Source organism: Anser cygnoides, chromosome 9, assembly GCF_040182565.1.
Source record: "Anser cygnoides isolate HZ-2024a breed goose chromosome 9, Taihu_goose_T2T_genome, whole genome shotgun sequence".
NCBI lineage: Eukaryota > Metazoa > Chordata > Aves > Anseriformes > Anatidae > Anser > Anser cygnoides.
The window spans coordinates 17,557,282-17,578,955 of NC_089881.1; the positions used below are offsets into that span (position 1 = coordinate 17,557,282).

The 21,674-nt window shown below is 57.0% G+C and overlaps 1 protein-coding gene across 8 annotated transcripts in view; it reads left to right on the forward strand.

The window, feature by feature from the left end:
• Positions 1-21,674, forward strand: part of DVL3 (dishevelled segment polarity protein 3) — a 31,010-nt gene that overhangs the window by 3,460 nt on the left and 5,876 nt on the right. For 6 of the 8 annotated variants that reach the window (XM_067002696.1, XM_067002699.1, XM_067002697.1 and 3 more), the window contains exons 2-8: positions 15,559-15,628; positions 18,911-19,032; positions 19,435-19,541; positions 20,102-20,237; positions 20,519-20,612; positions 21,008-21,077; positions 21,369-21,508. In XM_067002696.1, the coding sequence (XP_066858797.1) occupies positions 15,559-15,628; positions 18,911-19,032; positions 19,435-19,541; positions 20,102-20,237; positions 20,519-20,612; positions 21,008-21,077; positions 21,369-21,508 (739 nt within the window). Of the gene's footprint in view, positions 1-13,728; positions 13,770-14,278; positions 14,464-15,558; positions 15,629-18,910; positions 19,033-19,434; positions 19,542-20,101; positions 20,238-20,518; positions 20,613-21,007; positions 21,078-21,368; positions 21,509-21,674 lie in introns of those variants that run through there. The other 2 variants (XM_067002702.1, XM_067002703.1) reach the window with 2 other exon arrangements.

Sequence of the window (21,674 nt, forward strand, 5' to 3'; positions counted from 1 at the left end):
ACTTCAGGTGGGGACGTCTGGATCCGTGTGGCTTTGTGCGTCGCTGATCCCGGCGCTGGCGACGCGTGGAGGAGCTGAGCAGCCTGATGGAGGGAGCGCAGCGGCGCGACCGTGTGCTACACTCAGACCTGGGGCTACTTTCTGCGGACGTGCTTCGCTGTGAAACGTGGAAATGCCCTTTGGCTGCTAACGCTGGAGAAAGGAGGTTTTTGTCTGCAGCTGGAGTCTTTCTATCCAACGTTTTCCAGGTAAAATCTCCGGGTGCTCTGACTGCTTGCGAGATCCATGTCCTCCACTAAGACACCCGCAGGCTTTTCAGGGAGCTTTGGGCAAGCTTTTTAGTTCTTGTCTGTTTTTGTTCCTAAGCTGTACAACGGCAATTTTAACAGAGCTCCTGTGCCTCATCCTGTCCGCTTGTGAGCTTCTTGAGCAGGTGATGGTATGGGTCAGCGTGCCGCAGCTCCGTAGCAGCGCTCCGATCTCCGTGCTGTTAGATCACCTGGGCACCTGTGCGGTCAGGAAGGGAACAACCCTGCAGACGGGTCGTGGTAGCGTGTAGTTTGTTGGGACGTGGGCTTCAGAGGTCTGCACGCATCCCTCCAGCCCCTGTCCCCCACGAGGAAGGTCGCCCTCTCTGCGCAGCACACGTCTTTCCCCCGGGGCAGATCTTTCTTTCTGTGTGCGTGCTTCCCCCGGCTGAACTGCTGACTTCTCACGTGGCCAAGTGACTGGTGCAGCTCTGAGGACGTACATCAGTTGAACCGTGGTTTCTTCTGGCTCCATTTTTTACTTGCAATTGATGCTACTCATTGCTACTGATAAAGGTGTTCCCCTAAGGGCTTGCTGAAGTTTAGGTAAAACTTCGCAAAGCACTTTCAGTTAAACGAGTGCAATTTGTGCGTCCAGGTAAGTCCTTAGCTCCTGGCCTGAAGTTCTCTCTCCCCGTCTTGCCACAAATCCTGGAGTGCCCGAAAGCCTGAATTTCTTCAGCGTGTGGACAAAGCGCTTCGGTGAAGTGTCTCTTGTGGTCGTTTTGCTTATCTCCGCTTCCCTCAGACCTCTTCCAGGCTGGAGGGAGCAGCAAGGCCCGTTTCTCCTGCAAGGGGACCTCCCTCCCTCGCCTCACCTCCTCGTCCTGCGTTTGGGAGGACACCGGAGGCTCGGGCTGCAGCGGTGGGATGGTGCTGCTCCTGGCTGCAATTCCAACTTCAGAGCGATCCCTAGGTCTCAGCTGTCGAGAGAAAATTGGTATCGAACCAATCATTAGCCCGGTGTCTAATCCAGACCTGCTTAATTATCACCTGCTCTCCAAAGCCGGGTACAAGGCGGTGATTAGGGCAGCGCTCTGGAGGCAGAACAAAGCGGGCCCTGCTGCAGTTCCCAGGGCAGGGGTCAGATGCCGTTGGTATTTGGCGACCTCATCCCCTGCACATGTGCATTGGGAAACACGTTGACGCTCACTGAAAGGCCGAGTGATTTATTTTTATTGCAGGATCTTTTTGAAATCGATGCCAGCAGTGACTGTCCTTCTGGCTTAAAGCGTTTGGAGCTGGGGAAGGGATCCTAAGCTTAATAAGCGGTGTCGGTCCTGAAGCGGCGGTGAGCCGCTGGCATGGCGCCCCTGCCTTCCCTGCCAGCTTTTTGTAGCGTGAGCTGGGGGGAGTTTTATTTTGTCCTTTTTTTTTTTCTTTTCTTTTAATTTTGAATTGGAAACTTTGCTGTCTGCACAAGGCCTTTGCCTGTCCCATGCTCCCGGTGGAGAGCGCTTCCATGTCATCGTGGATGTCACGTAGGGAGAGGTTGGCAAGAAGTCTGTGCTGAGGCTCTAAGTGAGCTGAAGCTCCTCCAGAACCGTGTGGCTCCTTTGTTTGCCCTCTCCCTTTTGCTGCCTCTGTCCGACAGCGCTGGCCCCGCTGCAAGGTGGCCGTCACTTCTCTTTAGCTCCAGGCCAGTCCCTCTCCTCTCGGTGCAGAAGGCCAGCAGATAGCTTGTCCCTGGGGTGGGGGGAGGCCTGCTGGGTCTCAGAGGGGTTCCCCAAATCGATGCAGGAGAGGCGAGAAGAGCTGAGGGGGATGGAGATCTGTGCTCCTGAACCCGCGGTGCCTGTGCTGGCTGCTCCTTCTGTGTCCCTGGCAAAAAGAAACAGGCCCAGCTTTCAAGCCTGTGTCCAACTTGGCTTACCTTTGAGGCGAGGTGGGCTCATACCGTGCACGTTTCCCTCCTTGGGTGGAAATGTTGCCTGGCAAACTGACCAGTCGGTCCCACTCAGCCACGCGAGAGACCACAGCACCACGTCTTTCCTTTTCCCTGCCCCAGAGGATAAATGCCCCGGAGGTGGGAAGTGCCCGTGATGCTGCCCGTGCCTGGGGTGTCCCGCTGGTGCCGGAGCTGCTCCTGGTCACAGCGTCCCCAGGCGTGGTGGCGGTGGCCTGCAGCGGTGCCAGGGCTGGGGCGCACATGGGGAAGGTTTTTTGGTGGTGTTTGCTCCTTCCCCAGGGTGTGCTGGGAGCCCTGCTGCTCGGAGCCGGCCGTTACGGCCCCCTAGGTGTCCGGCTTTGTCTGCTGTGGTTGGAGCCGTGCTCGCCAAGGCCACATCGGATGATGGCAGTCTGATGGCAGTCACAGCCTGGTTTCTTTGCCCAGGGGTGGCGTTCTGAAAGCCAAGTTAGCCAAATTGGGCCGCGGACCAACTGCCCTCGGGCCTTGTCTGTACTATGCAAACAATGAAGCTTTACAACAGCTATTGAACTTGTTTGCAGCTAGAGCTGGTCAGAATTTTCTCCCAAAATACGGTGTTGTGTCGAAGCCAGCATTTTTCTTGGAGAGGTATTGTTTTCAATTATGTTTTTGATGGGAACGTTTCTTAATTTTCTCCGCTCTTGTTGTCTCTGGAAAAGCAAGAAGGTCAAGAAACCTTTGCCCATCCGTGAGAGCGAAGCTGTTTTGGTGCAGTTCTGTGTTTTGAAACCATTTGAAGGGCTCTGTTTTGAATTCCTGCACGGAACAGAAACGTTACCTTGATATGTTGCGAGCACTGTCGTGAAGTAAGGCTGTGTGCCCTGGCTGTCTGCACTGCAGCTGGGCACAAGCATGGTTTGATCTCTGACATAAGGACAAGCACCATTAAAAACGGCTCAGAAACCACCATGGGGAGCTTGGCCTGCACATTGTTTATTGTCACAGGAGCTATTGATGGAGGAGGCCACTGCTCGGTCTTCCAGTTCCCAGTGAAGAGCAGATTTAAGCATTTCATCTAGAACCTGGCCGTTCCCGAAGCCTGCCTGCACAGCGGGTGCTGGAGCTTCCCGGTGGCAGCGCCAGAAGCGACCTCGCTTCCCTGGTGGCTGCGGGTGAGAGCAGGACCGGCACCTGGGGACAAAGCGGCGGGCGTTGGACTGCATGAAGGAAGGTGTTGGCGTACAGGGATGGAGGCTGAGTGCTCTGAGTCCCTTTATGAGTCCCTCTTCTTGCTCCCTGCCTCCTTCACGTGGGACTTCCCACCCGCCCTCCCAGCAAACCGCTCTGTGGCTGGCCTCAAAGATGCCCAGGTTTTATTCTATGTCCAGGTCTTACCGCCACGGTGAGCTTGGGGATGCTCGGGGAAGAAGGGCACTGCGAGTATAAGCAGAGAAAATGGGGTTTCTCCATTAGCTTTTCCACTACACGGCGTGTTTGGCTTCAGTCCTTTCTTTCGGTGGGCATCTGGCCCTCTGTCCTGACCTGGAGGCTGTGTATGGGGAGGTGTAGGGAACATAGTTCAAATTCCTCAAGTCCTTTTTGAGCCTCTTGCACTTAAAGGAGTGGGAAGCCTCTCGCGTGTCTGCGCTGCAGTTGCTGAGCTGCTCTGAGCCGAGGGTCTCTGCTGTAACGAACTGCTACTCCTCCACCCTCGACTGCGTCCAAATAGATAGAACAATGTTGTGGTTTGGGATATTTGATCTGCGTAAAAGCCCATGAAGGAAAGCTGGGCCTGCAGAACACAGCACAGGCTGTGCCTGCAGGAAATTGCCTTCATGTTGTCACACCAGCTTTGCATCGCGGCGTGCATCTGACGAGGCAGCAGCCGGGGCTGTGTTTTTTTGGTGTTTCCTATTGATTTCCTCCTCTGTCCATCCCTTGTTTGTTATTTGGAGCCTGCCCTTCTGACCTGCGCTGGCTGGCTGCTGGTTTTGCACAAGGGGGATGTGGCACCACGTGGCTGTGTTGCTGTGTGTCCCGGCCGCTGGCTCCTTAGGCAGCGGAGCGAGCCCTGCTGCTGCGGGGCCCCCGGGCCGGGTCGGTGAGTTAGGGAAAGCTTCGGCCTGCTGCCGGCCCCCTCGGGGAATTTTTGAACCGAATCCTTTCGCGAAAGCTTTGTGGAAGTCGCTGAAGCGAGGTACAAATATGGCAATTAATCTAATCGTTGTAATTTTGTATGTTTTTTTTTTATAATTCCATAGCGGCCCTAGGAGAACGTGGAGTTTTTGGCTTGTGAGTATCGCTGTCTCCACAGAGCTGCTTTGGAAAGCTTGCGGAGCTGAAGTGTTCGTGTCTCCCCGAGCCCCTGCTCTGGGGCTCTCGGTTTCACTTGTTTCCATCGCTGCTGTTTTTGTTGTAGCAATAACATCGAGCCCATGCAGGAACGGGTTGAAATTCTCTGGAGACTTTGGCAGGCAGAGATGCCTGATGCTGCCCTTCCTGTGCCGTGTAATCCTGTGCCGCAGCGGAGGGCTGGGGCTGCCGTCATTGTACCAGTTATTTATCGAAGGAGACGTGCCAGAGGCGGTGTTTTTCCAGCCTGACTATCGAAAGCAGCAGAAGCAGCATTTGCTCCACTGAGTCCTGCCTTGGTTATCCCCTCCGTGGCTCATCCATTTTGTCTTGTTTTTGCTGAAGCTTGCTCTCTCTTGAGAAATGGAGGAAGAAAAGATGCAGCGAGTGGTGACTGCAGTGGGAATCCGTGTCTGGTCCTGGCAGAGGACAGGAGCTGTCAGGGGAAGGGCTTCCTCACGTGCCTTGGAGCGGGGATCTGTTTCTGGGAGAGCTGGCACCGGCCGCAGTGTGGGAAGGCTCTCCTCTGCTGCTTTTTGAACTGCCCCTAGCGTTTTGAGGGGAATTCACGCGCTACGTGGCCCCTCTGATGGCTGGCAGCTGCTTCTGGGATACAGTGAGGGTCTGCCGGAGGGGTCTGTGTTTTGGGAGCTGTGGCTCCGCGTGGATTGTCTCAGTGGGGACGCTGGTGCTAGCGCATCAGCCTGCCCGCCCGCAGGACTTGGTGCTTACCCCTGGGCATCGCTCTGCCCACCTCCGACCTGCAGGACGCTCACGGTCCTTTTGTGTCTCACTGCCCATGAACAAAGCGGTTGTCCCCTGTGTGCCGAACCCCCCGGTCGGGTTCAGATCTGCACTGAGCAGTGTCAGAAGCGTGGCCATAAGCGTAGCGTGGCTGCCTGACGGGATCAGCCGGGCACGGGCAGGGCGAAGGCTGCTGCTGCGTTTGGCCCCAGGGCGCAGCAGCTTCTCAAATCGAAGCTTTTTTTTTTTTCTTTCCCCCCCAGAAGCTGTGATGGGTATGCAAACTCCGTCCTGCAGTTTGCATACGGCTAACGAGCTGTCCCGGCTAACGAGCTGTCCCGGTTCCTTCAGCCCTGCCTAGCTCAACCAGTATTTTAGTGCCATTCACCCAGACTTGCCCGTGGGCCCAGCCGGGGCCCTGCTGTGCTGGAAACCTGTGCCGGGACTTGGTGCAGGAAGTCTTGCCACTGCATTGTGCTCGCTCGTTTGAATGTTTTCTTAATGACTCCGAGATGGGTGGATTTCCATGGCCCTACCTGCACATCAGTCCCCTGTGGCTGGCCTTCCTGTTGTCTTAGGGAGCTGGTAAATGCACCTTTAGGTCCTGCAGGGGCTCGTGAGAGATGATTTCCCTTCCAGACGGAGCTGTGGAATGACGTAAAACTCTTTAGGTTACATAAATCCAGTTATTCCTTGCCCGGGCAGGGAATTCCCTCCCCTGGAAGGAGTTTCAAGGGGCAGCAGCCGAGGGCACGCTCTGGCTGTGTTTCCTTGGGGCAGTTCGGACGTGCCACACAGGTCCGTGCTCTGGTAATAGGGAACTTCATGGTGCACGTCTGTGCTGGAGCTGCGGACTGTCCTCGTGTCACCTGTAGAGACCAAACGGGCTCCTTGCTGGCCAGCGTGGTGCTGGCACACAGCGGTTGTGGTGACGTTGTGTGTGACTGAAGGAGAGGCGCTTCCCGAAAACTTGGTACCAGTACCACAGCAATTAGGAAGCTCAAAACCAGGGCCTTGTCGTAGCTTGACCTAGCAGCAGGCCCGGCAAACGGCCCTACTGAGGTAATAACGTGTGAGTGTCTCTGCTCTGGCGCTGGGGGAGTTTCGGGTGTAGGGTGACCCGTGTGCTGCTTTCCACTGCGCTTCTCCAGCCTTGAAGGACCTGGGAGCCCTCGGCCTTGGCTTTGGGACCCTCTGCAAGCCCAGCATTTTGAGACGTGTGGTGGTGACTTCTGGAGGTCACCGGCCATTACCTGGCCCGTGGTGCAGTTGTCGGAAGGTTTTGGATGGTGTGTGGCCCGGGGATCCGCAGTCAAAGAAAAGCAGCAGCTCTGAGCTGGCCTTCGTCCCGCAGCGGTGGTGTGGTGCTGTGGTGCTGCAGAGCACCGTCCTCTTCTGAATTGTGGGGGAAGTTATCCTCTTGTCGGAACGGCTGCTGATCCCTGGTGTGGAGGCAAGTCGCGGCAGGATCTGGGCTGGTTTCTGTACATGGCACCTCGCACAGCCTACTGACTAATGCCAGTCATCACTTCCAGCCAGGCTGCTGAAACGCACAAGCCTCGCTGCTTGCAGAAACACCTTCCTTCCAGATCAACACCACAGCCTGCACCCTGCGTCTGTTAGCCTCTGACGCTCCTTTGGAGGAGTCCTTGGCAGACAACAGCCTCCTGGCTGCCTAGAAATCGCCTTGTCCAGGGGAATATCCATCCGGTGTCAGGAGGAGTCCTGTGGGCCAGGCCTTCCATGAAGAAAAGAAAGAGAAGCGGGAATTTCCATTGCGGAGAATAAACCAGCAGCAGGGTGGAGACAGCTCACATTTTCCTTGCTTCTTGGCTAATCAGATTCCTCTTAATTTGCAGTAATTGATTGGCTCCTGCTTTACAGCTAGCTGTCACCCGACGTCTGGGCCTCTAGTTGAGAGGGTTGTGTGCCAGCACTCGCTGGGTTTGGTTGGGACGGGAGCATCTTGTCTTTTCCTTCCAGCAGTCGAACAGTATGTGCTTGTTCGCTGGGTGCTGACTGCAGGACAAGCGCTGGTGGCCTGGTAAATGATGCTTGGTAGGAGATTGAGCTGCTCGGTGGATTGTTCAGCCCTGCGTCTCGAAAGGAGTTTGGTAAAGATGGATTGATATTAGCTGAACAAAATGAAGTATATAAAACGCTACTAAAATATTCTCTATTCCCTGCTTGGCTGTACAGGGAATTTCTTGCAGCGTCCTCTGTACTGACGCCATCAAAAGCAGGAGGCCAGTCATTTAAACCATGGTTCTTGTGCTTTGCTTTTCTCCAAGTTCTTCCCAGCTTGCTGACCATTTTGTGGTGAAGCGAATATTTCAGGTTTTGACCTTTATCCAGGACCTGAAGGTGAGGAAGAAAAAGGACACGTGTCACTGACCTAGCGTTCGTCAGAAGTGGTTCTTAAGAGCATTCAGACCCCCTCATGCTCTCTGCTTCCAGCATTTTGGGGCCAGAGGGATGTAGTGTCACTACTTGCCCTTTCATCAGGGTGCTGCAATAGCCTGGGATCAGGGACAAAATTCTGTCTTTGCTGCTATGCAGCTGCAGCTCTGAAAGGCCCTTCTTTGCGTGAGACCTTCTCATTGTCTTTGGCAAATGTTTTGTGGTAGGACTTAAAGTTTTGAGCTTTATTAACTCCCTGTTGTTTTTATAGGGGTTGTCCGTATGGCTTATAGACCCAGTTAGCAGAGATGTTGCTGCTGGTACCGCAGCTGCATGTGAGCAGTAGGTGCAGCCATCATCTGTTACCCTCCAAGGCCCCTTCTTCCCACCAGGTAGGACGCTGGGCGCAGGTTTCCTTGGGAAGCTTACCCAGTTGTTTGTGCCAGGAGAGGGTAGCGAGAGCTGGTGTCTTGAGGGCAGGACACGTGTGGAGGCTGTTTTGTCACCTCCAAGGGGAGATGTCATTAAATACAAATTAATTGTTAGCACGGTGGGGGGAGCGAACCTCGCTCCTCCCCACAGACATCTGCCTTGGTCTGTGCCTTCCCAGCCCTGCTCAGGACCAGCAGAGAGGTGCTCGGGGAGCAGGGGGCTGGTGCCGGGCAGGGCTGCCGTGCTGGGAGCCTGGACAAGGGGGTGCTGGTGAGCGTCTCCCTCCTTCCCCAGGTGTGTAAGCCCAGGCCTTCAGACCTCGTTTCCCACCCTCCCCCTCTCCCCGTTTTCCCCCTCTTCTCCTCTCCTTGCTCTCCCGCTGAGTTGATGCTTTTCCAGGAATGAGCTGTACTGCTAGCCCAGCACATTCCACAGCGGCAGCGCTTTTTTGGCAGGAGCTTTGCCTGCCGTTAAGAAAAAGCAGGACTGACTTGGCGTCCCTCAGCCGAGGGCCAGAAAAGGAAGGCCCGGTCCCACCTTCCTCACGGGGCACGCAGGAGCCTCCCCGCACATCGTGTCCCTCTCTCCCCTCCTGTGTGTGGCAGCAGCAGGACCTGGCATTGTGCTGAGCCCCCCGCAGCCCCCCTGGGACCCTTTACAGCTCCTTGCTGTCGGGCACAGTCGTCTCCATAGTGTGGAGTCCCTGGGCATTGCGGGGAGCCTGCTGCTTTTCTAGCTGGAGGGGGTGAGTGACGTCTGTGGAGAATCGCAGGGAATTCCCTCTGGGGCCTGGGGAAACCTCTGCGGCCTTGACAGAAGTGCTGTGACCGCTGTGCTGGCTGCCCTCAGGGAGCCCTTTGTCCACCCCTCTGCACGGGCCCTGTCCTTTCTGTCAGCCGTGTCGCAGCTCTGTGCCGCGGGCTCTGCCCGCCGTATCCAGATGGAGATGTGTCATAGACCAAGCCTCCTCCTCACCATCAGTGAAATACAGTGACAGTGGCAGGATTTTGCCCCGTTTCATACATGTCTCCTTCCAGCTGAGGCCTTTTTGTGCCTGATTCCTGTACCACCTTGACCACGAGCCCAGCTTTTGGTCACTGCTCTGCCTGGGGGTGTCTCAGTTTCTCAGAGGTCCTTCCTGCGGACATTTTACCTCAAATCTTCCCTTCTCACGAGGAGTCCTTGCACTTGCCTTGCACCCTCATGCCGCGCTGTGTAGGCAAGCTCTCAGAGTTGCTGAGGAGCTGAAATGGAGCTACCGGAGCGAGGAGTCTGGCTGGGCTTCTGCTGGGAGTTCCCGTTTGTCCTGATTTCCAATTCAAAGAGCCCGAAAGTGTCACTGAACCTTCAGGGGCCTGGAGAACGCTCCCTTTGATGCCGTCTCTGAACGGCCTTCTGGGGGCTGCGGGGGTTGGAAGCAGCGCCTGGGCAGGGCAGGATTAATTCACGCGGAGGTGCCTCCTGCAGCTGGGGCGCAGCACCCTCCCCGGGTCGGTGCGAGGCCTGTCGGGCTGGTTGGCAGAGCAGTGCCGCAGCCAGATGGTCACTGCGGAGATCAAGGCGGGGACGGGCTGCCCGCGCCCTTCAGCTCCCTTTGAAATCCAAGTCTGTAACTTTGCTTTGATAAGTCCAGCTCCCGGGCAGGCCTGCGAGGTGGGACGGCTCGTTCCTAAGTGCCATTCCTTTTCCAGTCTCTGGGCTAGGTGAACAGTAGGGCTGTCCTGTCATCTCCCACCCAGTGACACCTGCGTGACTGAAAACTGCAGTTTTCCTGGTGTATGTCCTACAGGGTGATTGCAGGTGTGGTGATTAGGAGTTCTTGGGGAAAACAGTTGCCATCTTAGATGTTTTTTGGTCCCTGTCCCGTTGACCATCAAGGGGAGAGCACAGCAAGCTGTGGGGTGCACGGGGAGGCTTTGGAGCAGCAGCGGTGAGTGGGGTTGAGGGGTGGTTACAGGCTGAAAATGACAGAGGTTATTCTTGTGCTTTTGCTCTTAGACACCATGTCCCTGCTCCTGAGGGGTGCAGGTAGTAGCTTGAAATGTGATCTGCTCTCCGAGAAATCCTCGTAAAGCACCCTTGGTTTGTTAGGAGAGCAGAGGTGACCTCCTGCTCCGTGCAGAGCCGTGTTATCGTTGTGCTAGCAGGGCAGTTGTTTGGCGTTTCTTGAAAAAGAGCCCTGTTACAGACGGTGCTGCAAGGTTGGTCACGTTCCCACAGGGACCTGGGGTGCTGGGTGTACAGGCAGGCAGGAGTGCAGCAGTTCCTCTGGGGAGGGGGGTCTAACAGAGCTGAAACACCCACAGGTCTGTGTTTCCCCTCTTACTCTGCTCTGAAATAGGCATGCTGGAAAACGCTGTGTCTAAGGATTTAGGGGGGGAAGATAAAATGGGGAACGACAGTCTCTGTTTACACTGAGAGAGGCTTTCTCACCCCAGTGCACTGCAGACTTGTATCCTATGTTCTCCTCCTCTGCATGGAAGATAAAAATACGGTGAGGAAGACCCGAAGACTTGCCTGGCTTACGGAGACAGACACCTCAAATCCTCTAATCCTGTTTGATGCATGCTGTTTGCCTGTGAAACCCAAGGTCTCGCTGATACACGTGTGATCGCTGGCGTATGTGTTCTTTGGTTGGACCTGCAGCCCTTGAGGGGATTGTATCCCCATGGGAAGCACGTGTCATGTCTGGGCTTAGTCTAACAGGCGAATAGTTCATGTCTGAAATCTCAGCTCGGTTGGAGAATCGCCCTGTCCAATTTTCTCTTCTGGTGAAATGGCTGCAGAGCTCGTTCCTGCGGCCCCAGCATTTGATCCTGAAGAAGGGAGGGGGTTTTTGCTCCAGAGCTGGGAGATGCTCACGTTTGGATAGTAACACATGAAGGTGCTTCCTTTTACTGTTCGGCATCGTTAATCTATACAATCGTTTGGAGACGAGACATCCCTGCCCTAAGGCGTGTGTATTACAGGTCTGGAAAATGAGATCACATTTTTGGTGTGCAAATCTCTGAAGCCTGTGCTATCAGATAGGAACGTCTCCTGATTTATTTATTCTTTCTGTGGTTCTGTGGGGTGCAGGAGATAGGGGCTGTTAAGGTCATAGGAGTGGTCTACGTAAGCTGTGCACTTTTGGGGGGTTGTAAGAGGAGGATAACTTCAATACTGAATCTCTGTTCTTTGTGATCTTGGAAAAAAACGTCCCTGTTCTGTGAAGTTCTTTCAAGAATTGAACTAAACAAAGGAACAGATCTTTCTTTTTTCGTCTGCTCTACTGGTTTTAGATCTTCTTTTTAATCTGAATTTGTCACTGCTTAGCTGTGTTCTCAACCTCTGCACCTCCTCTGGTAACAAAACTCCTTTTCATCCTCGCCATCAAGATGTCTGACGTGTGTGAGGGGTTGCTTCCCTTCTCCAGCTTCTACATGCTGTCCCCCCCCCACCCCCCAGCTCCAGATTCAGCTTTTCTGATCGCTGCCGTGTCCTGTGATTGCTCCTTTCTGAGCATCCTCCCCTTAGGTAGATGAGCTGGGGGACAGAGCTGCCAGAGGCCAGCAGTGACCGCTGCCGAGCTGCGGCGTGCATCCAAGCCCGAGGCTCAAACCCTCCTACCTGAGCCTTGGTTAAAGCCTTCAGGATTTCTCCTCTCCCCGGGCACGTCAGCTGCTGTTACTCCATCTTAGCTCTTTGTCAGGACCCCGCTGTGGCTGGCGGGCCCTGCTCAGGAGGGACCTGAGCTGGCTGCAGCGAGCAGCTCCCTTGTATCCGCAGCCTTGCCTGGGCTGGAGGCCACCGAAGGGAGGCTGGAGCGCGGCAGCTGTGCGCTGCTAACCTCTGCGCGGCCGGGCTTTCTCGCGCGGCGTTCTCCAGGGCTGCTTTTTAGTGCCTCCTTTCCCTCCTGTACGCGCTCTCTCTTTCCCCACCTTCCCTTCATTCCTAGGACGTGACCGTGTGATATAAAATACCCTCTCGTTTCCTGAGCCGCTCCGGGACTCCCTAGAGAAGGCAGCGTCTACCCGCCCGGCTCCGCGTCCTCCTTGCAGGCTGCCAGCGGGGAGCAGGAGGGGAGCTGGGAGCGTGGCACCTTCCCAGGCCGCGGGGAGAGGAGCCGCTGGCTTTTCCGGAGAAGCCGGCGGGAGCGTCGGGATGGGGCGAGGGCCGGAGCTGGGCTTCCTCCCCTCCCTCTCCGCCCTTCCCCCAGCTGCATGGGAGCAGATGTGCTACTTGTGTCAGCCCTGGCAGGCCCCGCTCTCCTTTCACAAATGCTCTGCAAAACCCGAGCCTGGCTCCTGCAGCAACCAGAGCCTCGTCCCCTCCTCCCCCTCGGCCTGGCCCCGCGCAGCCGCCCCCGTGTCACTGGGGATGGAGGCTGAATCATCCGCCCACTTGGCTTGCCTCGCAGTAACCCTCCCTCTTTCTCTCTCTCTCCCTCCCTCCCGCAGGTCTCTTTGTTGGAAAATTCAATGCAGATGAGCATTTGGGAGCGCTGGGGCTGCGGGCCGGGCGCCCAGCGCGCGGTTTGTCCGCAGCACATCAGCAGCGCGGCTCGGTGCGGAGCGGAGCTTTGCCGCTGAGGGGAGGTCGGACGCGGGCTCGCCCCGGCCGTGCTCGGGCTGCCTCCATCCAGCAGGGAGCTTTCACTGGCCCTCTGTTCCCTGCCACGTTACGCACGCCCCCGGCAGGGCTGCGAACCCGGGGAAACGGGAAACCGTCGTGACGGATGGTAAACTAAAAGCAGTCCCTCTGAAATCAGCTTTGGGCAGATGTTTTCCCTGGGTCGCGGTGGCTCATGCCAAGTGGAGAGGTTTTTAGGGATCCAAAAGAACCAGAACGCCTCCCGGGGCTCCTCTTTCGGGATTCCCATGCGCACCCCTACAGCGGAGGGCTCTTCCCAGCAGAATCACAGGGAGGTTTCCCCACATGGCTGCCTCCCCGTGCAGGAGGAGAGACGTGGCACCGCGCACAGCTCCCCCAGAGGCTGCTCGGTCAGCGGCTCCTGACGCGAACCTGAAGACCTGCTGGTGCCAGAAGCGTGGCTTGAGCAGGGTGCCGAGAGGCGGGGGCTTGGCCGAGGCTGGCGAGGAATGCCGGACACGAATAGCTCGGCACGGTGCGAGGCTTGACGGACAGCAGCAGAGCTGCCGAGAGATTGCAGCTCGGCATGTGCCCGAACCCAGCCCAGCGCTATCAGCTTTTGCCCTGCAGAGTCTAAATATATAATTCGTTGTGATCCATGGTGATAAACAGCATAGCGGGTGGGGAAGGGGGTGCTTCGTGGAGCCGGGCGGGGAGAGAACTGCTCCGGGGGAGCACTGACCCTGGGGATGTCTGGGGCAGGAGTGGGGTAACGGGAGCGACGAGCCACCCGCCCTCAGACAGAAGCTGCTTGTTCTCCATCAGGCGCCGTGGTCCCGGCCAGGAGGGGGCCGGGGGTGCCTCCTCTGTCCCCACCGCAGGAGGAACGGCTCCGTTGCGCCTAGGGTTGGTCACCCTGACCCCGCGAGCGTGTCACCCCGTCCCCGCGCCCACAGACGGGACTCTGCGTCCCGGAGCAAGCAGCGCGCGGCGCTGGAAATTGGCCCTGCCTGAAGCTCTCTCTCTAGGAATTGGATGGAGTCCAGGCTACTGGCGACAGCATGAATGGATGCGAGCGCGGCCAGGCCAGGGTGCGTGCCTCGGGAAGCGAGGAGACGACAGCGCGCCTGCCTTGGGAAGGGCCGGCCTGGGAGCCACCAGGGACGGTGCTGGGGGGGAGCCTGCCTGTGCTGGGTGCTCGGCCTGGCCTGCGGGGCTTCGGGCAGAGGCTGGCACGGGGAATACCGAAGAAGCATTAAGCAGGCAGGGCTTTAATCCATCCTCACCAATCCTTTCCTGCTTTTCCCTGCTTGTTGGAGGAGAAAATGGCGCCTGTGCTGGGAGTGGGGCCGGACAGCTCAAGCTGCTCTCCTGGCCTGCCCTTCTGGGCACGGCTAGCGTTCGCCCGGCCCTTTGGCAGCCCCCAGCTCGGGCAGGGCGGTGAGCCCCCCAGCTGCCCGCAGCGGCGAGGCGGCGCGCTCCCTCTCGCCCCAGAGACGCCGCTTTCTGCCGAGCCTGCGCAACCCGTGGGGCTGGCGGGGTGGGGCAAGGCTGCTCCCCACGGCCGGGCGCTCATTTGCCTTGTGCTGGTGCCCCGGCGAGGTTTCCTGCCCCGTTTTCAGCGACTGCTCGGGTCAGCGTGCCAGCGGGCGCAGCCGGGAGCCCGGCGCCAGGTCCCGCGGGTGCCGGCGTGCTGCGCCCCCGTGGCAGTGGCCGGGCTGCGGGGCCGTCGGGGGCGATGGGTCACAGCTCCGGGTGCCACAGCTGCCTCCTCTTCGATTCTCCGTGAGTTGGGGACTGGCTTGGGGACCTTGAGAGCTGCCGATGGGATCCCACCTCTGTGTGCTGTCACTTACGCTCTGCTGCTTTTGTAAGATGCGATTCCCCTTTGTTTCACATTCCTTTAGTTTTTTGTTCTTTTTTCTCTTGGATTCTTTTTCCCCCAAACATAATCCATGCTCTGCTTAGTTACTACATAGCTTTCTTTAAGCACAATGCATCAAACTACTTTAAATATAATTTGGAATTCAAAGTTAAGAAATACCCCAATCTGTAAGATGTCTTTGCATTAAATAAAAATGCCTGAAGTGTCGTCATTTGAGTATAAAGGAATACGAGCTTGCTCAAAAAGCCTCTTTTCCCATTAAATTTGACTTATCAGAGATAGTATTAATTGTATCTGGTGCATTTACAAGTTGCTTTTGACTGCATACTCACTGGGGGAAAATTTATGTAGGTGCCCAGTGATATTTAAACTAGGAGGAATTTCATCCTCAAAGCAAGCGGATGTTTGCACTGATGGGGGAAAAGAAATCTCCGAGCTCCCTTCGCCGCGAAGACTGATGATACCGAAGCTGTTTGTGTAACGCAGGAAGATGACATTGTGGCACAGCTATAAAGCTCGATGGGATGTTGAAATATGATATCTGTAATTAAAAAGCGACAGTAACATTTGGGAGGCAGCATGTTTAATGCATTTCCCTTTCATCTGCTGGAAGTCTCTGGCATAGGCCGTGATGATTTCAGATCTTTCTAAAGAGGCTTAAATTATGTGTTTCTTTAGAAATAAGCAAACTGGTGGAAATATGTATCTGAGGATTTTTTTTTTTGGACTGATTAACATATCTGAGGACGGAACAGCTGGATGCACCTGGGGGAGGCTGCTCTGCCCTGGTTTTCTCCCCTCCAGCCTGGCAGTCGTGGCTGGGGACACAGAAGGGGCCGTGCAGCCCCTTGCTGGTGCGAGGAGGAGGGTGCTGCTCCTCTCTGCGCCCCCGACCCCAGGCTGTTTGTTGTCAGGCACAAGCGCCCCACGTTCAAAGCCGCCTTTTCCTCTGAAGCTCTGACTCCAGCTCTAACTGCCTGCTCTCCCTTCCCCAGGGTGGTGAAAGAAGAAATCTCCGACGACAATGCCAAGCTGCCCTGTTTCAACGGCCGCGTGGTGTCGTGGGTAAGCGAGCCCCTTCGTTATCTTTCTGCCTGTTTCTTCTCTCTCTGAAAGCCACCGTTCGATCGCGTAGTGCCAAGTAAAGCACGGGGACTGCTCTGCACAGTCGGAGTGCTAACTGCTACGGAAGCTGATGAACTGGATTGCCGCGCTCCAGCCTCTCTGCTGGAGGCTGAGCCGCGGGCTGCTGGGTCCCCCGGGCCGGGCAAGACGTGGGATGCCCCTCTGCGGAGAGCTCACCCTAAGGGATGCTTGGCAGAGGTGGTGGTCCCAGCCTGTAACCCGTGTGCCCCTACGGCAGGGTCAGCTTCCCAAGGAAAGTCCCGCTCCGGTGACTGGCGCAAAGGGCTTTAAGTGACTCTAGTGCTGGTGAAGCGGACTGGATTTGGCTGCCTTGAAGACTGAAGGTACTGCCTGGGCAGCTGCAGGACAAGCTTCTCCCTCCGTGCCGTGCCATGCACATGCTCTGCCCCCTGCCCGCATGCCTGCCTCGGCCCCAGAGGGGACCTTCTGTTTGGGGGGGGAGAGGGTGTTCGTCCTCCATAGCCCATCACCCCTTTTTTCCCTGCTGCTGAGCCGCAGTTTGTGCTGATCGGCGTGTGTGCATCTGCCCCAGGAACAGAACCAAGTCCCGGGTGCCAACAAATAGCCAGTAAACACTGGGAAATCTCCAGCCTCTTGCAAATCGGGCTGGATGTGACCTAACTACTTCCGTCCCTGCATCAAACAGCAAGGTCTCACCAGTGGTGAGGACGCTGGGGGCTCGGGGCTCCCGCACGCAGTGGCCGTGCTGCGCTGCCCTCCCTCTAGCGGCTGTAGGACCCCTGGCAGCACGGCCAGCCATGGCCCCAGGCATCTCCCCACTCCTCCATTTCTGTTTTCACGTGCTCTGCCAGAGCATCCTAGAGGCTCCAAGCCCTTTCCATCGCTTTTTCTTTCTTTATTTTTTTAAACCTGGCTTGCTTTTCATTGCGCTTCACGCCTCCAGGCAGCCGCCTGCCCTCCTTGCAGTGGCTCTCGGGGGCTGAGGGCTCCGTGGGAGTGGCGCAGACCCAGCACGGTTTGTTCCGAGCCGCCCGCAGACCATTAGCGCGTGCTCTGATCCGGCCAGGGCACCGCGCTGCTGCTGCTGCAGCCTCTGAAACCCTGGCTGCTCGTTGTGCCCGGGGTCAGAGCCTCCGTCAGCGCTCCTGCACGAAGGGTGACAGCAGTCTCAGGGACCCCTGTGCACCGCTGATGAACCCTTTTTCTCCCCCTGCTGCGAGTCTCCCTGTCTGGGAGCGGTTAGGGGCTGGGGGAGCGCTTGCTTCGCCGCTTGTGCCAGACAGGCTGGAACGAGGCTATTTTAGGAGCTCGGTACTAATTTTAGCTAGAGGGAAAGATAGGGGCTTGGATCGGAGCAAATATTTCCTGACGGCGAAAGAGGCAGGAGGAGTGTGGGGTGGTTGTCAATACCTTTCCTGGAGGGAATCCCAGCCCCGGGAGGAAAGCAGGAGCAGTCCCCTGCTCAGGGACACACCACCCCTCTCCTCTCTTCTCCTCTCCTCAGTGCTGTTTGGCAGCTGCCCGCGGCTCGTTCCCTCCGACCGGATTTATTTGCCCGGTCTCGACTCCAGCGCAGAGCATTATCGCTTTTCCCTAGGCAGTGCCAGCCACTTCCAGCATCTCTTTTCCCCTGTGGCCGCCGGAGCAGGGACGTGGCCCTCGGGGAGTGGGATGTGGCCTGGGAAGGTGCCGGGAGGGGAGCTCTGCCTGTGCCTGGGGCCCGCTGGAGGCAGGGAGGCTGAGCTGGGTGTGAGACCAGAGCTGGTTTGGCAGTTGCAGAGCAGGAGCCTTGTCCCGGGGCCTGCAGGACGGGCTCCGCAGCTTTTGTCAGCCCCGGGTGCTCTCTGCCCTGTCTGCTCCCTCGGCCAACGCTTTCTCGGGGCTGCTCTGTCTTCCTGGCACCCCCCTCTCTGTCCCAGCTCCTCCCTGGCAGCAGACCGTTCCGCCCTTGCCCCCACGATGATCTGTGGGGTCCCTCCTCAGCAAGTGCAGACACTTGCACTGAGCGTTAGGGTTTGGGCAGCAGCTGTCGGCTCCTTTCCAGCCGATACAAATGTGTGCAAATGTTTGGGTTTTGAAGACATTTGTCTGTATTCTGAAGACATTTGTCCCCGTGCTTGCCTGTGCTGGGCAGGGAACAGACAAGCACAGGAATGAAAAGACACGTTGGAAAGTCCTTAAAATGGAAGTTGATCTTCCCTTGCTGTTGAGCTCTAGCTTTTCCCCGGGGACTTGCTCCTTGGCGTAAGGGAGCGCTCCTTTCTGGGCTCTGTCAGTTCTGCTTTGGAGGTCCCTGAACGTCTCTTGTAAAGAAAAGGCTTTTTGTTGCTTTCCTGTCCTGCCTAATATGAACTAGCCCGGCACGATGCAGCTCAGAGGTGGGGAGAGGGCAAAACCTGCACAGGGAGTGATTTTGGGGGAGCCACTTCGCCATGAGCTCAGCTGAGCAGTTTCATCCCCTCGGCGAGCCCGTTCCCTGAGGAGAAACTTCATCTAATTCCCTGAGCCCTGAAATTGGTGGTTTATCTGAGAGCCAGAGGCACGTGCGTAGGTGTGCCTGGGCTGCCTCAGAGCTCAACCGGTAGAAATAGTTCCTGGTGTTTGACCATTTCTTAAATTTCTGCACCCGGGAAATGCTGAGCCTTCCAGCAGCTGGCTGGGTGCGATGCCCAAGGGGCTTAGTCGGGCACAAGCTGAAAGTTTGCACAGGACTTGTGGAAGCCAGGAAAAAAAAGCACGTTGGAGTATTTCAAGGCCATCCTCAGCCCTGAGCTCAACTCCCACGGACTGGGAATGTGAAAGCCCTGCTGGGTCCCCGAGCCTGAAGGCCAAGCTGTGCCGGTTAAAATGGAAGAAGGAATGACCGGGAGTGATCTCTTCCGATGGAGGAAGAACTTGGGGATCCTCTCCTCGCCACGAAGACACGTGCTGAGGTTACCCGAGCTTAGGCGTTGTGCAGTGGGGGTGTGCAGGTGCTGTCGGTCTCCGCGCAGGGCTGCCAGCCGCCTGGGCCTCGCTGCTGGGTCAGGAATTGCCGAGACACAGCCGGCTCCTGGAAGGCGTTGAGGGAGAACCTTGCTACACGCTTGGCCTTTCCGTACCCGTTCCCGGGCATCTGCTGTCGTCTGCTGTCAGAGATGGGATCCTGGGCCAGACAGGCTCTCGGCCAACTTGTCTGGCCGCTCTTGCAGATGTTTTCGCCCTCCCTCAGCCATTTCGTCCTCTGTCTCGTCCCTCCAGCTGGTGTCTGCAGAGGGGTCCCATTCGGATGCGGGGTCGGTCTGTGCCGATAACCAGACAGAGCTGCCGCCTTCCATGGAGCGCACGGGAGGCATCGGAGACTCCAGGCCCCCCTCTTTCCAGTAAGTTACCTGGGCTCCTGTCCTGGTTCCTGAGGGGCCCGTGGTGGCTTTGCTGTAAAGCGGGGTGGGAAGGGCAAGGGCCGGGATGCTGCTACCCGAAGTGGCAGGGGTCACAGCCAGCACAGGGAGGGTGGCGGGGCTGGGAGCAGCTTTCAAGTGGAGCTGTGTAATTCAGGGAGCAAGGAGGTGCTGAAAGTAGTGCAGGGAGGCTGGCACAGAGGCGACAGTTTCCCCCAGTCCTCTTCCTTGCGCTCATAGGTGTGCTGTGATTGCTCCCCACCACCTCTATGCCTGTCCCTCAGAAGGGGAAAATAACTGATGGCTGGGGGCTCGTGCTAGCTGGTGGAGAGAGCCTGCTGAGGCTGTTCCTGGTTGGACATTTGTTCCTTTTCTTCATTGCAGCCCCAACACTGGGGGGAGTCGGGAAAACTTGGACAATGAAACAGAGACAGACTCAGTGGTGTCATCGCAAAGGGAACGACCTCGTCGGAAAGATGGGCCTGAGCATGGTGAGTGCTGGCAACGTGGCAAGAGCTCTGCTGGGCTTGGCCGGGGCACGGAGCGGGGCACCAGCTGCAGACATGGGGCAGCTCCGTCTGCTCTGTAGCTCCTTCCCAGCACAGAAGGGCCTCAGGTTGGAGGCGGGGTGTGACCCTTGTGTTGCATAGGTGATGAAACCTTTGGGGGCAAAGGAGACATCTCCTGTAGAAGTCTCAGGGGCGAGAGAGAGACAGCAGAGCCTCACTCCTTAGTTGAAAAGTGGAGTGTGCTGTAGCCTTGTCACACTGTGCTGGTCCTCGCTTTGCCTCAGATCAGCTGCAGCAGTCTTCTACAATCTCAGCAGCCTTCTTCCTAGTGGCCGATCAGCCTCTTCTCCATCCTCTAGCGGGGTAGATTTGGTAACCTGCAGAAAATGGATCTGATCCCAAGGTGGACTCAGAGCCAGCCTGCACTAGATGGTGTCTGATGGTCAGATTAATTCTGAGAAGGTTGCCATGAGCCCTGCAGAGGGGAAGGGTGTGTTTCCCTGTGGCCTGTCTCAAGCACGCTGAGTCGTCTTGTTTCATAGCACCCAGGGTGAACGGTACAGTGAAGGGAGAGCGGCGCCGAGACCTGGGCGGGTACGAAAGCTCCTCCACACTCATGAGCAGTGAGCTGGAGACCACCAGCTTCTTCGATTCAGATGAAGATGACTCCACAAGCAGGTAGGAGAGCTTAGATCTTGGCAGAACATTGGCTTCCCCCTTCCTCTCAGCACAGAGATGCCATTGTAGGGCATAGTAATTCATAGTAATTCTCCAGCATCCATGCTCAGGCTTGCTGTCATCTCAGAGCTCACCCAGCAGGCTCCTGTGCTGTTTGTCCCCCACAAACATGCTCTTCTCCTCTTCCCTGCAATCCTCTCTTCCCTGTGCCCTTTTCTGTGACTTGCTGTCAGAGCCGCCACCCCAGCAGCAGAAGAGCTGACTCTGGCTTTTGCCTCTAGGTTTAGCAGTTCAACAGAGCAAAGCAGCGCTTCCCGTCTAATGAGGAGGCACAAGCGACGCCGGCGGAAACAGAAGGCTCCACGCATTGAGCGGGTACCCAGGGGCTGCGGATCCCGAGGGAGGGCTGTGCAGGGCAGAGTGGGCTGCCTGGTGGCTCTCTCCGCTTGGTGCTCCAGGGCTGATCAGGGATACAGCCGTGTTTGCTGTGGGCAGGTTGAATTCAAGCGGTGAGATTTCATAAAATGTTGCGGACCCTTCACTGGGGCCAATGTAGCCCAAGATGTGGGACCGCAGACCTTCTGGCTGTGGAGGGGTCATACGGGCTGCACTGATGCCCTTTGGCTCTGCAAAGCTCCCAGCATAAGGCTGGAGTTGTGGGTTGTGGCTGCGGTGCCACGGGGGGTTGCAAGGAGTGCAGGTGGAGGGGGCTGGGGCTGGGCACGGTACCGAGGCGCCGTAGGACATCTCGTGTTTCACTTCTGTTGCAGTCATCGTCCTTCAGCAGCATCACAGACTCCACCATGTCCCTGAACATCATCACTGTCACGCTAAACATGGGTGAGTGGGAGGTGTGCCTGCAGTCCTTCCAGAGCGAGGTGGGGCGGGGGAGAAGGAACTGGGGAGGGGGCAAAGAGAGCACACACGGGGAGGTGAGAGGGATGGGTTCCTTAGCAAAGTGGCTTGCCTTGAAGCGCTGGTGTCTCAAGAGTTCCTCTGCATCCCAGGAGGTCTCACTGGGAGAGGGAGGGGTGCAGGTGCCCATTAATAGTACATGGTTTATCTGAGGTTAGGGCTGCCTGTGCCTGCCGCTTTCTGGTGTCTTACTTCTTTCTCTTTCAATCCCTGCAGAGAAATACAATTTCCTGGGCATTTCCATTGTGGGACAGAGCAATGAACGCGGGGACGGAGGCATTTACATTGGCTCTATCATGAAGGGCGGTGCTGTGGCAGCTGATGGCAGGATTGAGCCAGGAGACATGCTCTTGCAGGTACTTCACGCCCACGTGCCTCCATCTTTGAGGCTGGGAGAGCAGCAAGAAAAGACCCAGAAGCCTCCCTGCGCGCTTTGGCAGGCTTAAACCCAGGAAGCTGCGCTTGGAAGAGGGAAGCTGAGTCACTGCTGAGCTGAGCGGGGAGCTCAGCCTCTGGTGGCAT